Source organism: Myotis daubentonii, chromosome 1 (genome assembly GCF_963259705.1).
Source record: "Myotis daubentonii chromosome 1, mMyoDau2.1, whole genome shotgun sequence".
Lineage (NCBI taxonomy): Eukaryota > Metazoa > Chordata > Mammalia > Chiroptera > Vespertilionidae > Myotis > Myotis daubentonii.
Genome location: NC_081840.1, coordinates 51,176,879 through 51,194,087, shown reverse-complemented (window position 1 = coordinate 51,194,087; position 17,209 = coordinate 51,176,879). Strand labels below are relative to the sequence as shown.

The window sequence follows — 17,209 nt, the reverse complement described above, 5'->3', positions numbered from 1 at the left end:
GCTTATAAGATATATTTATGCTATAAAAAAATATATTCTACCTCAGTACTACTATGTTTCAGTACGTCTATGTGTGTAATCTTTAGAACTTTGAAACTACTTCAAAAATGTGCATATCACCCTGACCGGTTTGGCTCAGTGGATGGAGCATTGGCCTGTGGACTGAGGGGTCCCAGGTTCGATTCCAGTCAAGGGCATGTACCTTTGTTGCGGGCACATCCCCAGTAGGAGGTGCGCAGAAGGCAGCTGATCGATGTTTCTCTCTCATCAATGTTTCTAACTCTCTGTCCCTCTCCCTTCCTCTCTGTAAAAAAATCAATAAAATATATTTTTTAAAAAATGTGCATATGATAACTGTTAAATCTCAATTTTCCTATTTAATTGATAGTGATTTGCAAATATTTCAAAATATAAATATGATAGTATTAAATATTCAAAATTAACTTTCTCCAAATCAGAACATCTTTCATTACCTCTGTGATTTATCAGTGCCTGCTTTGTTCTTCTCTTTGGAGTACCAGAGAATATGTTGTAGAACCTTGTCATTCACTTGTACCTCCAGACACTGGCCAGCTTTTGAAGCAGTACAGGTGTCTAATGATGTAGAGATGTATTAGAAATGAAATTCCAGGTTGCCAAGGAATAGTACCTTGGGGGAAGGAATGTAAACTGCATAAATTTCAGTGACAAGAGTGTTGAACCATTTGTTGTCATTGTGGTAAGCAAGAGTCCAGTGAGTTGAATAAAAATGAATATAAAACATCAATGGATTACATACTAGTAGAAAATATGAAAAAGCGAGCTCGTTTACAAAAGCAGCAAGGAGAATAAAATATATGAATAATCTTAATAGGAGTATATTTGGCCTCTGAATAAAATTATTTAGCTTTATAGAGTTACCTTTATAATCAATCCAAACCCTACAGGTTTTCTAAGGATTTATAAAAGATGACTTTTATAGATGACAAGAAATATTCTTGGATGAGAAAAATAAACATATATTTTGTATACTTATATAGCATATATACATATATGTTTATATAAATAAATGAATAAATGAAGGAATGAATGTTAGACATGTCAGGACTTCATTATTGTTGCTTAATGCCACTCCAGTCCAAACCTCAGAATTTTTTCTTTTCCCCTTGATTTTCTAATTGTGAATAATAATTAGGAAAACCTGAGTCTACCAGGTAATTATTCTAGTCTTTTCAACTATTGGTGTTGGGACAGTTTTACATTCATAGGCAAGAAAGATGAGTTTAGACCTTTTACAATCATGTAAAACACACAAATTAAAATGGATCATGGCCCTAGCCGGTTTGGCTCCGTAGGTAGAGTGTTGGCCTGCGGATTGAAGGGTCCCAGGTTCAATTCCAGTCAAGGGCACATGCCAGGTTGCAGGCTCGATCCACAGTAGGGAGTGTGCAGGAGGCAACCAATCAGTGATTCTCTCTCATCATTGATGTTTCTGTCTCTCTCTCTCCCTCTCTTTTCCTTTCTCTCCCTCTCCCTTCCTTTATGAAACCAATAAAATATTTAAAAAATAAATAAATGGGGGGGGGGGTAAGAGATCAACCGAAGGACTTGTATGCATGCATATAAGCATAACCAATGGACATAAGACACTGGGGGGTAGGGGAGGTCCGGGGATTGTCAAGGGGGAGAAAAGGGGAACATATGTAATACTCTTTGTAATACTTTAAGCAATAAAAAAAGAAAAGAAAGAAAATGCAAAAATAAATAAAAGAAACATAGGAGTGACCTTCAGCTGGGTAGAAATATTTTAAATATGTCACCAAAGGCATGATTCATAAATGGAATTGCTAATTCGGACATCATCAAAATTAAAGACTGCTTTAACAACACTGTTAAGAAAATAAAAAGATATGCTACTAATTGGGAGAAAATATAACTAGTATATCTGATAAAGGGCTTTTATTTTGAATATGTAAAGATATAAAGAACTCTAACAACTCAACAATAAAACCAAAGTCCAAATTAAACATGGGCAAAAGATTTGAATAGACATTATCAAAGTGACTAATAAGCACTTGAAAAAATACTCAACATCATTAGTTATAGAAATCAAAACCACAGTGAGATACCACCATATATTCACTAGAACAACTATAATAAAAAATAGGTAATAACAGTTATTGATGAGGTTATAGAGAAACTCGGGCCCTTATTTTCCTGGTGGTAATCTAAAATTGTACAGCCTCCTAGGAAAATAATTTTGCATTTCTTCAAAAAGTTAAACATAAATTTACCATAGTACCTAGAAATTATATTTCTCAATAGTTACCCAAGAAAAATGAAAATACATGTATCTACTAAGATTTATTGATAAATGTTTATAGAAGGTTTTTTTGTAAAATAGCCAAAAGTGAAAGAAATCCAGGTGTCCGTCAACAGAAGAATGGATAAATAAATTGTATATTCATGATAGGATAGTACTCTGTAATAAAAAAGAATACACTGTTGATACAACAACGTGAATAAATCTCAAAGTAAATAAACTGAGTATACATACAAAAGTGCATGTAATGTGTGACTCCATTTCTATAGAACTCTTGAAGGTACCAGTCCATAATGACAGAAAATAGGTCAGTTATAGGGATATAGGGAGGGATGATGATTGACTGAAACAGGGCATGCAGGATTTTTTTAGGGTATTGGAAATATTCTAAAACTGGAATGAGGTGGTGGTTGTGCTCTAAAAGTTTACTAAGATCATTGAAATGTACACTTAAAATTGTATAGTTTTTAGCTCTCAATATTCATATTATGAGAAAATTCTTAATACAAACATGATTTGTAGTTTACAAATTTACACTTTCTTAGTTGACCTTAACATTGACAGGTGATGGTAATGAATGAAGAGAGGAGAATACTTTTTAATAAAGAGGTAATATGCTAATTGACTGTCACACCCTCACACAAGATGGCCACCACAAGATGGCTGGCAGGGGAGGGCAGTTAGGGGCAACCAAGCTGGCAGGGGAGGGCAGTGGGGGTGACCGGGTCAGCAGGGGAAGGCAGTTGGGGGGGGGGGGACCAGGCCGGCAGGGGAGCAGTTAGGCATCAATCAGGCTGGCAGGGGAGTGGTTAGGGGGCAATCAGGCTGGCAGGCAGAAGCGGTTAGGGGCAATCAGGCAGGCAGGCAGGCGAGCGGTTTGGAGCCAGCAGTCCTGGATTGTGAAAGGGATGTCTGACTGCCGGTTTAGGCCCGATCCCACAGTGACTGGGCCTAAACCGGCAGTCGGACATCCCCCGAGGGGTCCCAGATTGGAGAGTGTGCAGGCTGGGCTGAGGGACACCCCCCCCTCAGTGCATGAATTTCATGCACCAGGCCTCTAGTCTATACTAATAAAAGGGTAATATGCTAATTAGCCCAGGAGATCTTCCGGAGACCTTCTGGGGATTAATGGCAGAGTGCATGCAAGCCGGGTGGGAAACATCTGCCTCTGCTCTGCTATTGATCCCAGAGCCCCCAGCAGGGTGGGCAGGGCCTCCCTCTGTGCAGCATTGATCACAGAGCCCTGGCAGGGTGGGCAGGCAGGCAGGGGGGTGGGGGGGGGCAGTTGGGGGTGAGCAGGCTAGCGGGGGGGGGGGGCGGCAGCTGAAGGTGAGCAGGCTGGCAGGGTGGGGGCAGTTGGGGGCAAGCAGGCTGGCAAGGGGGGGCAGTTGGGGGTGATCAGGACATCAAGGGGGGCAGTTGGGGCCAAGCAGGCTGGCAGGGGGCATTTGGGGGCAAGCAGGCTGGCAAGGAGGCGCAGTTGGGGGTGAGAAGCCTGGTGGGGGGGGTGACAATTGGAGCGAGCGGGCTGGCATGCAGAGTGGTTAGGGGCAATCAGGCAGGCAGGCAGGTGAGTGGTTAGGAGTCAGAGTTCCGGATTGTGAGAGGATGTCCGACTGCCGGTTTAGGCCCGATCCCACAGTCGGACATCCCCCAAGGTGTCCCAGATTGGAGAGGGTGCAGGCCGGGCTGAAGGACACCCCCCGCGCCATGCACGAATTTCGTGCACTGGGCCACTAGTATATATATAAAAGCCTAAGTGACCATTAATGACTGGATGACCGGTTGACCAGTTGCTATATGACGCGCACTGACCAGCAGAAGGCAGACAACGCAGGAGCTGCCCCCTGGTAGTCAGTGCACTACTATAGGCAACCTCCCACAGCTCCTCCCCCAGGCTGGCCAACCTCCTGGGGACCCTTCCCCCGGCCAGCCCCCCAATAGGCCTCGAATTCCGGCCAGGCCAAGGTATCCCCACCCATGCACGAATTCATTCACTGGGCCTTTAGTGTTTGAATAAAGACATTCAGTACCAGATTTGTGAAAAATTAGAGCAAGAGAAGTAATGGAGCATAATTTTTTCTTTACTGTTTTAATACTTTTTAAGTATACAGTTTAGTAGTGTTAAATGTATTCATTTTGTTGTGAAACAGATCTTCAGAACTTTTTTATCTTGCAGTCTGAAACTTAATACCCATTAAACAACTTTCCTTTCCCTCTTTCCCCCCAACTCTGGTAACCTATTCTACTTTTTTCTTTATGGATCTGTGGAATCATACAGTTTTTTTGTGTTATTTTACTTAGCATAATGCGTGTTTTTACTTAGCATAATGTCCTGAAGGTTCATTTGTGTTGCAGTATGTGATAGTATTTACTTCCTTTAAAAGAAAATATTTTTATAAAATATTCTTATAGTTTATTGATGTTCAGAAAGCGAGGAAGGGAGAGAGAAACATTGATGTGAGAACGTAACATCCATCGGCTGCCTCCTGTACGCCCTCTACTAAGTATTGAGCCTGCAACTTGGGCATGTTTTCCTATGGGCATCGAACCAGCAACTTTTCAATGCACAGTATGATGCCCAGGATGATGCCCAACCAACTGAGCCATACCTGCCAGGGCATATTTTTCTTCATCGGGGCCAGATGATATTCTATTCTATGTCTGTACCACATTTTGTTTATCCATTTATCCACTGATGGACATTTGGGTTGCTTTCACCTCTTGGTTATGGAATTTTTAAATTATGAAACTAATGCCTCAGGAAAACTGTTTTAAAAATATTGTATTACCCTGACTTAAGAATCTAGGTCAAAGGGGATTCATAGATGGCTTCAAAACGTAACGTAAAACGGGAGGATTCAAAATTTAATGGGGGGGAGAGGAAGGATTTTTTAAGAAATGGTTTGGTAATAGGGAGGGTCAGGGCCAGATTGTGTTTATAATCTTATCTAATACTATAAACAAAAATTAGCTCTAGATGAAATAATTGAGGAAACACCTTGAACCAAATATAGTATATGTCCATCCTTCAAATAAGGAAGCACTTTCCAAACAGAATAATTTAGAAAAAAACAAGTACAAAAATGATATATTTCATAGCATATAAAACTCAAAAACTAATATCTGTGTTTCTTAGAAAAATGCTATATCACAGAAAATTACCACCTTGGAGAAAATATATAGCAAATGTATTTTTATTTTAGAGAGTAAAGGGTAAATATCATAGAATGTGAATACCTTATATAAGATCTTAAAATCAGTTCTTTAGATATAACAGTGTTGATATCTCTATATAATATACAAATTCATATGGAGACCCCTAAAATTTTGTAAAAAACAAACAAAAGTTATAAAAGAGGAAATAAACATGAAGACATACAGATCAAGAGAATAGGTACTACTGTTTTTATGTGTGTTTAGCTGTTTTTAAAAAACCTTCCATTTTTACAGATAAGATTTTTACTTTTGTAATGAATTTTATAGTCAAAGTCAAAATAAAAGTTTTTGTATATCCATTAGCAAGATGGCAGATGCCCTTTAAGTGTTTTTTTCTTCTTTTCTTTTTGTTTCCAGGAAGTATTGATGAAGATGTGGTGGTGATAGAAGCTTCCTCCACTCCCCAAGTCGCTGCCAATGAAGAAATTAATGTTACCTCAACTGATAGTGAAGTGGAGATTGTAACAGTTGGAGAAAGCTATCGGTAAGATTTTAATTGCTAGTTTGTATATTTAAAATTTTAAGTAGAAGTGTTTAAACATTTATGTTGCAGATATTTGCATCTTTTACCATTTTTTTTGAGTATGTATATACTAGATTAGTGCTTTTCTTTCTTTTTTTTAAAATATGTTTTTATTTATTTTTTAGAGAGAAAGGAAGGGAGAGGGATAGAGAGAAAGAAACATTGATGAGAGATAAACATCATCCATCGGTTACCTCCTGCACGCCCCTGGCAGGGGATTGAGCCCAAAACCCAGGCATGGGTTTTGAGTAAGGATTAACCACAACAACAAAAGCATATTTAGAATGTGCTTTTCCACTAGCCACTTTCCCATTGGAGTGTAACTTCTAATGGCATGGAAGAGACCACTGTATAATATATCCCTGTTTGTTTTAAGTTCTAAATGATATTCGCAGACTCTGAGGAAAGTTGATGCTCCATTGTATATGCCAGTGTTATTCCGTTGACTGTGCATAGCGCTTATTATGACATTGAGTTTTTATGAACAACAAAGATTGCTAAAATTACAGGCCTGTTTTTCCTTGTGGAACTGAAGATCTTTCTTGTCATGGAGACGCTTAATGTTCAAGCGGATGTATTTACCACAGTAATGGTCAGTGATCTTGAAAAAGACACACTATGCCTTGGTTGGCATGACTCAGTGGTTAGAGTGTGGTCGGTGCACAGAAGGGTCTCGGGTTTGTTTCCCGGTCAAGAGTACATATCTGGGTTGCAGGTTTGATCCCCAGCCCCAGGTGGGGCGCATGCGGTTGGCAAGTAATTGATGTCTCTCTCTCACATTAATATTTTTATGTCTCTATCTCTCCCACTCTAAAAATCAGTGGGGGAAAAATATCCTTGGGTGAGGATTAACAGTAACAAAAAAGAGGCACATAGTGCTTATGACCCATATTTATTTTCCTTATTGTTAAATAAGGTACTAAGTTTGTCACTGTTTAGCTGGCACTTTGCCCTTTCTCTTTAAGATAATGCATCTGTGTTTCAGATTCTTTTGTGTCAGGATTTAATAGTTGCCACACGCATCAGCTGTCCTTAAATCAACTTTTTTGTTGATGCTCCACTCAGCATAATATTTGAGTTAAGGCATCCTATGTAGCTTTCACAAGAGTATTGCAAAGTGGACCTGGAACTTCCTGCAGCTGTTAACAGCTTCCCAGAAATAAACTACACAGTCTCATTAGAATCTTGGTTTCTTAAGAATTTTAAATGGTAATCTGTCCTCGTCCAAAACCATTTCATCCTGAGACAGTTGTTTACTATCATGTTTCAGTCTATACAATTCTTCTGGGAATGTGCTTTCCTATTTATTTTATTTTATTTTTACTTTTACTAATTTCAGAGAGGAAAGGAGAGGGAGAGAGAGAGAGAGATAGAAACATCAAAGATTGCTGCCTCCTGCACGCCCCACACTACGGAGTAAGCCCATAACCAGGGCATGTACCCAGGCTGGGATTCGAACCTTGATCTCCTGGTTCATAGGTCAGCGCTCAACCACCAAGCCATGCTGGCTGGGCTTCTTTTGTTTGTTTGTTAGTTACTCCTTATCCGAGGATATTTTTCCATTGATTTTTAGAGAGAGTGGAAGGGGGAGAGAGACAGAGAGAAAGAAACATCGTTATGAAAGAGACACATTGATTGGTTGCCTCTCACACAAGCCCCGACCAGGACCAGGGCCCTGGAGCTTGCAGTTGAGGTATGTGCCCTGGACTGGAATCGAACCCGGTACCCTTCAGTCTGCAGGCTGATTCTCTATCCACTGAGCCAAACTGGCTAGGGCTGTAATGTCCTTTTTTTACTGTGCCTCAGGAATTAATCTTCATACTCCTGTTTTTTCATTTGAACCTTTTCAAAACTCTTGAGCTCTTTTCTGAATGGTTGAGTTTGCACCCCTGATGAACTGAATATTAATGAATTTGGCTCACTTTTTTCATGCATGGTAACAATAAGCCTATAAGCAGTTTTACATTCAGCTTTGGCAGAAGAAAACACTGACTTCATAAGCCCCACCTTCCTAAAACATGTATTTTTCTCCTGGAGCTTTAGGACTGCATATATTACCCTCTGTACCCTCAGTCATTCAGATCATTACAGTGAATCCTTAAAAATATTTGTAATGAAATGTACAAGGTAAGAAATTTAGGTACACATATACACTACCATACATATGATTAAAAGATGATAAAAGTTAGGTGTTGAGGGTTTGTGGATTATATACTTTAAAAGCACAACGCAGTTGAAACAAGTGATGTTTCTTAAGGCTACAAATTGCAGATCTTCCTCCAGTTACAATGGGGGTTACATCCCAGTAAACCCATTGAATGCTGAAAACACCGTAAGTTGAAAATGCATTTAAATAATATTAAATACTAATTCTATCTCAAAACCAATCAAGAAAAGAAAAAAAAGAGAAAGTGCATTTAATGCAACTAACCTACTAAACATCATAAGTTAGCCTGGCCTACCTTAAATGTACTTAGAACACATTGCCTAAAGTTGGGCAAAATCATCAGTGAATACACACTGAATACACAGTATCCATTGTTTATCCTCATAGTCAGGTGGCTAATTGGGAGCTGTGGCTTGCTGCCATTGCCCAGCCTCACAAGAGAGTATCATACCACATATTGCTAGCACAGGAAAAGATAAAAATTCAGTGTTTGTAGTACAGTTTCTACTGAAAGCATCTTGCTTTCAAACCATTGCAAAGTCAAAAAATCCTAAATTGAACCATTAAATCAGGGACCATCTGTAGTAAACTAGCTGCAACTATCCTTACTCTTTCTGATCCCAGGAAATTTCTCTAGTGTCTTGAATCTCTTTTAGATCAGTACCAGAAACTTACTGGTAGCTTGGTTTAGGACTCCCCAAGTGTTCTGGTGTTGATATTTTTGTTACGTTACCTATTGTGAAAAATTTAGGTATTTACATAAAAAGTAAATAATTGATTGTAACCCGGGTGAATATTCACACTAACTATTGAAAAGAGCGTTATTCTTGAAACTGTAACCTGTATTTCACACCAGTGATTGGTGTAAAATGATAACGTATCATTTCTCATATTCTTAGATCAGTTGGTTGGTAAATATTTCATTCAGAAAATATTTATTGAGTGCCATACAGACATTGTGCTAGTCATAACTTTTAATTCTGTGACCATTATTTCTTTGGAGAAGTCTTACATGAAGTATTTCCCAACTCACTCTGTAAAGAAAGGCTTATTATTTCTTGGTAACTGAATTTTTTTTTTATGTTTACTAATTTAATATTGATATCATTTAAGGTCTCGTTCAACCCTTGGGCACTCCAGATCTCATTGGAGCCAAGGTTCAAGTTCTCATACAAGTCGACCACAGGAGCCACGGAACCGCAGTAGGATTTCTACTGTGATACAGCCCTTGAGGCAGAATGCAGCAGAAGTTGTGGACCTTACTGTTGATGAAGATGGTAAGGTGGAGTAGTAACTGTAGAATTATGAAGAAAACTTGATAAAATGAAATATCTTACTATATGCTATTAAACTACAGAGAAGTTTTCAGATTTTTAAATCTTATTTTTCAATTTGCAGTAATAACCTTGGTTATAATATAGTAATTGTGCCTAAAATTTTTTCTGGTTATTTTTTTATTGCTTGGTAGTTATTTTCTTAGAAAAAATTTTTTTTACAAGTGATAGTTTAATATATTCTCAGACTTACCTATTATATTAATTTATAATATTGTCATACTTTACCTTTTGCTATAAAAAATAGAAATGGCACTTAAAATTTTTTCTTTTAAAACTTTACCTGAGGACAGGAGGTGGGGAGGGGCGGGAGAGGGGAGAGGGGAAAGGGGAGAGAGAGAGAGACATAGATGTTATTGAGAAGCTTCAGTTGGCAGAGAGGGAGGGAGGGAGAGAGAGAGAGAGAGAGAGAGAGAGAGAGAGAGAGAGAGAGAGAGAGAGAGAGAGAGAAACATAGATATGATTGAGAAGCTTCAATTGGCTGCTGCCTATATGCGCTCAACTGGGAATGTGAACCTGCAACCTAGGTATGTGCCCTGATCAGGAATCAAACCTGCAACCTTTCATTGTATGGGATGACATTCAGCCTAGTCACTTTGGACTGACAAGGGCAGAAATGACACTTTTGAATTATGGACAACAGTAAAGTGCTATAACAATTCAAATGGTTAATACTGGTTATTTATAATGTCATTTACTTTTATTTTTATTTTATTTTTAATATATTTTATTGATTTTTTACAGAGAGGAAGGGGGAGGGATAGAGAGTTAGAAGCATCAATGAGAGAGAAACATCAATTCAGCTGCCTCCTGCACACTCCCTACTGGGGATGTGCCCGCAACCAAGGTATATGCCCTTGATCGGAATCGAACCTGGGACCCTTCAGTCTGCAGGCCGATGCTCTATCTGCTGAGCCAAACCAGTTAGGGCTGTCATTTAATTTTAAAAGTGTGTTATTCTTTGATGTAATATAGTATGTACCTTTTGTGCTGCTTAGTTTTAGTGTTTCGTTTTGGCTTATAACTGCTCTGAGGAAGGAAAGCTAGAGTTAGTAAACAGGGATTAGGGAAAGTGGTAACATGTTTGCATATATGACTACATATATGAATTTTCCTACATGTTGAGAATTATCTTCAGGAATTATTAGTTTCATCTTAGAAGGAAGTGGTCAATCATAATTTTCTTAGGGAGGTGGTCAACCATGTATAAATTTGTTAACTTTGGGGGTTAGCTATAAATTGGAGAAAAGATACATTAAATAGATAGAAATAGAGGCCTTGGGCAATCAGTTCTTAGATAGGCTGTTTGCAGTTTGGATGATCCTAGTTTAGAGTACTAGTACTTTGGAATTAAGATGCTTATGAAGAGATAATTTATTTCCATAGCCTGCATTCATTCAACAGTGCCTTGGTTTTTATTTTGAAGCATTATAAATTACCCATAAGTCAGTGGTTAATATAATAGGGATTAATTAAAGGTTAATTGGAGTTAGTTAAATATAGGATGGCTAGTTTGAAAACTTTCTGTGTGTTTATTATGTGACACCTATTATCTGGTAAGTAGGAAAAGGTGACAGAGTAGCCTTTTAACCCATTAGAATTAGTCTAACTAGACTATATCAACTACATTAATAGTATTTCAGTGATCAGTAGATGCCCTCTTCTCCCAACTAGTTTCTTTCAGTGGAAACCTTTCTCTCATTAAAAATAAACCAAAAACTTAACTATATCAATTAGACCAGTGGTTCTTAACTGGCTGTCCTTTTGTGTCCCTGGAGACATTTGTCAATATCTATAGCCGTTTTTGGTTCTCACAGTTGGGAGGAGAGTGCTGCTAAACATACTGTACAGGACAGGCACCCTCAATCCCCACTCCCACACCCAACAAAGAATTGTTCAGCTCAAAATATCAGTACTGCTATGGTTGAGAAACTGTTATAAAGCATTTGCAAATAAACATAGGTTCCTCCCTTCACCTTTTAGCTGCAAGCAAATGCATTTGTTTAAGAAACCAGAGTGCAATGTTCCATAGACCAAGCAGGCACTATTCGTGTTTCAGGAGTCTGCATTTCACACTGCATTATATAAAATAGTTGTCCTCTCATTCTACATCACATTAAGAGAGTCCCTCGTTTTAAGAGCTGATTGTTATTGTATAGTTATAACAATTAGATTCTCTATTTTTAAACAACTATTTTATAATCAGTTTAAAATATAAATCATTCATAAGTTAAAATCTGCTTGAAATTTCTTTTACATTCCACTACAAAATTTTTAAATTTTTATTAAAAAGTACTGCTGAATATTTACAAAAAAGTTTTGAAAAACATACAAAAGTACATGTAAAAAGAGATTAAAATATATTAAACATCATAGATAATGTTAATTATGTGATTACTATGTAAAACATTATTCAAAATAATGTTTATTAAATTATTGGTATATGTAATGCATCATACAAAGTGCTTTATATATGTGTGATCTCAGTTCATCCTAGCAATAGTTCTATGAAGAAAGTTCTATGAAGAATACTTTGCTAATTCTATAGGTGAGAAAATGAAAAGTGGTTATGTAACTTATCCAGGATCATACTGTCAGTAGTGAAATCAGACTTACTTTCCAAGCATCTGATTCTGGAATCCATACTTAAAAGGGGAAAGAGCTGTTTGTAACACCTTCTGACAGCTTATAATAATACGAATGAACATAGCAGAGAAACTTTTACTTTCTTTATCCTCCTTTTTATGATAGATCAGAAAACTTATATAATCATTATTCAAAAAACCTGTTAATCATCTGAATTATTAGAATATGCATTTGTTGGATTTTTAAAAATGCAGTGATCATATGTTAGTAACGACATTTTAATGTTAACAGTTTAACTTCATGAAAGCTTTTTTTACTATATATTGTACTTCCTACAGAGTTCATATTATTAAAGTTTGCTTTAACATTTATCATAAAAATGTTAGCTTGGATTAAAATATAACCCATTACCTAATTTGTATTGAAATGTTGACTAAACATTTTATATTTTATAGAACCTACTGTAGTACCAACCACTTCTGCAAGAATGGAATCACAAACCACAAGCGCTTCCACTAACAATTCCAATCCATCTACCTCTGAGCAGGCCTCTGATACTGCTTCAGCTGTCACTAGTAGCCAATCCTCCACAGTGTCAGAGACTTCAGCTACTCTTACAAGCAATAGTATGACTGGTACTTCTATAGGAGGTATGTAAAAATGGGGGGGAGGAGGGACTCTTTTTTATTACATTTGTTAAAAGATTATTTTCAGATTTTAGCTGTATTAGCAAGAACATAGTCTTAGAGTCAACATCATATGTAAGCTAAATAGTCTCAGTTAGAATTAGACTCTGATTTCATATTTGAGTTTGTGTGCTATTTGTGCCAAAGTATCATAGCTCAACTGAAAGAAATTGGGGGAATTAAATGTCTAACTCCAAAAATGTGAGCAATAAAAGAAAAAATAGGTAAGTTAAACTTATCAACATTGAAAATTTTTATACATCAAAGGACATCAAGAAAGTGAAAGACAACTTACAGATGGGAGAAAACTTGAAAATCATACATTTGGTAAGGGTCTAATATACAGAATATATAAAGAACTCGCACAACTCACCAATAAAAAGGAAAACAACTCTGTTTAAAAATGGGGTGAAGGATAGCCCTAGCCTCTTTGGCTTAGTGGATAGAGAGCATCAGCCTGTGGACTAAAGAGCCCTGGGTTTGATTCTGGTCAATGGCACATGCCCGGGTTGGGGGCTCGATCCCCAGTAGAATGTGTGCAGGAGGCAGCCAGTGAATGATTCTCTATCATCATTGATGTTTCTCATTGATGTTTCTATCTCTCCCTTTCTCTCTGAAGCCAAGAACAAACAAATAAATAAATAAATAATAGTTGAAGGATTTGTATAGATATTTTTTCCATAGAAGATATACAAATGACTAAGAACTACATGAAAACATCATTAGTTAGTAGGGAAATACAAATCAAACTCACAGTGAATTACCACTTTACACCCAATAGGATGTCTATACTTAAAAACAAAACAAAACAGTAAATCATAAAATAACCAGTGTTGAGTAGAATGTGGAGAAATTAGAACCCTTATGAATAATTTGGTGGGAATGTAAAATGGCACAGCCATTGTGAGAACACTATAGCTTCCAGTCGAGATGATGGAGTAGATAAATGTGGTACTTGTATCCTTCCACAATCACATTAAAATGACATCTAAACTACAGAACAACCACCATTCAGAACTGTCTGAAATCTAGCTGAACAGAAGTCCTATAACTAAGGACATAAAGAGAAGGCCATATCGAGACTGGTAGGAAGGACAGAGACATGGAATGAGTTAGTCCCATACTCACATGTGATGGTTAAAAATTGGGAGGGATATGTCGGCTGTAGAGGTCCCTTAGGAGTGAAGGGCCCCAACCCAGGCCTCTCAGCCCAGGGTTCCAGTCTTGGGAAGAGAAGTCCCCAAACTTCTGGCTGTGAAAACCGTCAGGGATAGTGGCTGAGTATGATGGGAGAGTTGCTGGAGACTGAGGTGTTCCTCTTAAAGGGCATGCACACGGCCTTCCTCACACTCACTAGCTATAACCTCCAGCACTGGGGCAGCAGCTCAAAAGGCACCAGGGACATGGGGAGGAACTGAATTGTCTGGCTTTGGGGCAAGGATTGGAGGGGCAGCTTTCTCCCAGATAGAAGTGCTGGCCTATTCCGTCATTCCTTTGCTGAGTCCTAGCCCCCACAGAACCAGATAGTGGATGCTATATCTGAGTCTATCAACCTGACACACTATTCACCCTATATTGATGATTCCCTGAGATGCCCTCCCACCCAAGACAATGTCCATCCCAAATTTTGGGTTCACTCAAGCCCTTTTCAATGACTTTTCCATAAACTTAACCTAACCTGGTGAAGGAAATAGACATACAAGTCCAAGAAGCACAGAGAATTCCAAACGATGAACCCCAAGAGGCCACACCAAGACATATAATTAAAATGGCAAAGATTAAACTCAAAGATAATTTTTTTAAATTGATTTTTTACAGAGAGGAAGGGAGAGGGATAGAAAGTTAGAAACATCGACCAGCTGCCTCCTGCACACCTCCCACTGGGGATGTGCCCGCAACCAAGGTACATGCCCTTGACCGGAATCGAACCCGGGACCCTTCAGTCCGCAGGCTGATGCTCTATCCACTGAGCCAAACCGGTTTGGCTCAATGAGAATTTTAAGAGCAGCAAGAGGAAAGCAGTTTGTTACCTACAAGTGAGATCCCATAAGACTCAGCAGTTTAAATGCAAATGGATTAAATGCTCCAACCAAAAGACATGGTGGCTGAATGGATAACAAAATTAAGACCCTTACATATGCTGACTACGGGAGATTCACTTCAGATTGAAAGACACACGCACATGCCGAAACCGGTTTGGCTCAGTGGATGGAGCATCGGCCTGCGGACTGAAAGGTCCCGGGTTCGATTCCGGTCAAGGGCATGTACCTGGGTTGCGGGCACTTCCCCAGTGGGGGATGTGCAGGAGGCAGCTGATTGATGTTTCTCTCTCATCGATGTTTCTAACTCTCTATCTCTCTCCCTTCCTCTCTGTAAAAAATCAATTATATATATATATATATATATATATATATATATATATATATATATATATATATATATATATAAATAAATAAAAGACACACACACAGACTAACAGTAAGGGATGCAAAAAGATATTTCATTAAAATAAAAAAAAGCTAGTGTAGTAACACTTATACTAGACAAAATATATTCTAAAACAAAGGCTATATAAAAAGAGATAAAGGACCCAGCAATTCCACTTCTTGGTATTTCTCTGAAGAAACCCAAAACACTAAATCAAAGACATGTACATCCTTATCTTCATTGCAGCATTTGTTACAATAGTCAAGATACGGAAGCAACCTAAGTGGTGTTCATGTATAGATGAATAGGTAAAGAAGAAGGTGTGTGTGTGTGTGTGTGTGTGTGTGTGTGTGTGTGTGTGTGTAAAAAGAATGAAATCTTGCTATCTGCAACAATATGGATGGACCTAGGATGGGCACAATATCTGAGTGAAATAAGGTAGGAAGACAAATTCCATGTGATTTCACTTATATGTGGAATTTAAAAAATAAAATAAATGAACACGCAGAACAGAAACAGACTCATAGATACAGAACATTTTGACAGTTGCCAGATGGCAGAGGCTTGGGGGATGATGAAAGAGATGAAAGGATTAAGAACTACTAATTAGTAGTTACAGAATAGTCATGGGGATGTAAAGGATAGCATAGGGAATATAGTCAGTAATATTGTCGTAACTATGTATGGGGTCAGATGGGTACTAGATTTATTTGGGATATTACTTTGTAAGTTATATAAATGTCTAATCAATGGGTTGTATGTGTGAAACTAATATAATATTGTACAATAACTAATTGATAAATAAAGTTATTTTTAAAAAATGTTAAATTTAGAGCTATCATATTACCCATGATTCCACTCTTGGGTATATACTCAAAAGAATTGAAAGTGGATGGGAATTTTTTAAAGTTTGATGATGTCTTTTTTCTTAGTTTTATTTGTTTGTTCTTTTGGTGTCATGTCTAAGAAACCATTGCCTAATCCAAGGTCATAGGATTTACTCTGTGTTTTAAGAGTTTATAGTTTTAGCTCTTATCTCATTTCTTACTAGAGGTCCAGTGCACAAATTCGTGCATGGGTGGGGTCTCTTGGGGTGGTCTGTGGGAATTGGGTCCCAGCTTGAACCCCCAGCCTTGCAGCCCCGCAGCCCTGCCTGGCACCCTGCTATGGCCTGGCCCCCCCCCCCCCCCCCTCCACCATCCTGCCTGCAGGGGGATTGATTGGGGCCAGGTCCCCCGCCCAGCTTCCTCAGCGCCTGGGAGCTGAATGGTGGCCCTGCCCTCCTCCACTCCCCCTCGCCCCCCATCTCCATCTGTGGGGCAATTGGTGGGGTGATTGGGCCCCCGCTTGCACCCGCTATGGCCTGGCACTGCCTGCTCACCTGCTCCAGCATCCCACCAAGGTTGCATTCTCATTGTGGCCGGCAGCACCTGCACTGCCACCTGCTGCCAGCGCCATGTTCTGCGCCGCCCCTGGTAGTGCACAGCATAGTGAGTGGTTGAACTACTGTTGAACAATTTGCATATTAGGCTTTTAGTAGGATATTTTATTTTATTTATTGGATATTTTAATTAGCATTGTTATCGCTAGTTTTTTCTTCTGTCATTTAGTTATTATCTATCATATTATCATTTAATTCTTAAAAACTTCTTGATGTTATTATTCTTCCCATCAGAAATGAAGAAATCTGGAATGTTAAATATTTTCAAGGTTAATAATCTTTGAGGCAAAGATTTGAACTCTATTCATTTACTCCTCTTTCCTGATACCTTCATGTACCCTTATTCTTATCTGGATTTTATGTGACAGAGTCCCAACTTTATTTCAAGATAGTTTCAAATCTTTCATTTATTTATTTATTCATTCATTCAAGACCCTTGGTCACCCAGGATTCACATTTAATCTCCTAAGTAGCAGCATTACAACCTGAATGGCCTTCTTATGGTATCACTGTAACGATATTGA

At 38.4% G+C, this 17,209-nt stretch overlaps 1 protein-coding gene across 11 annotated transcripts in view; it reads left to right on the top strand.

Moving 5' to 3' along the window:
* Positions 1-17,209, top strand: part of RNF111 (ring finger protein 111) — a 105,590-nt gene that overhangs the window by 57,809 nt on the left and 30,572 nt on the right. For all 11 annotated transcript variants that reach the window (XM_059699724.1, XM_059699713.1, XM_059699702.1 and 8 more), the window contains 3 exons: positions 5,879-6,005; positions 9,325-9,488; positions 12,587-12,781. In XM_059699724.1, coding sequence (XP_059555707.1) covers positions 5,879-6,005; positions 9,325-9,488; positions 12,587-12,781 — 486 coding nt within the window. The remainder of the gene's footprint in view (positions 1-5,878; positions 6,006-9,324; positions 9,489-12,586; positions 12,782-17,209) is intronic.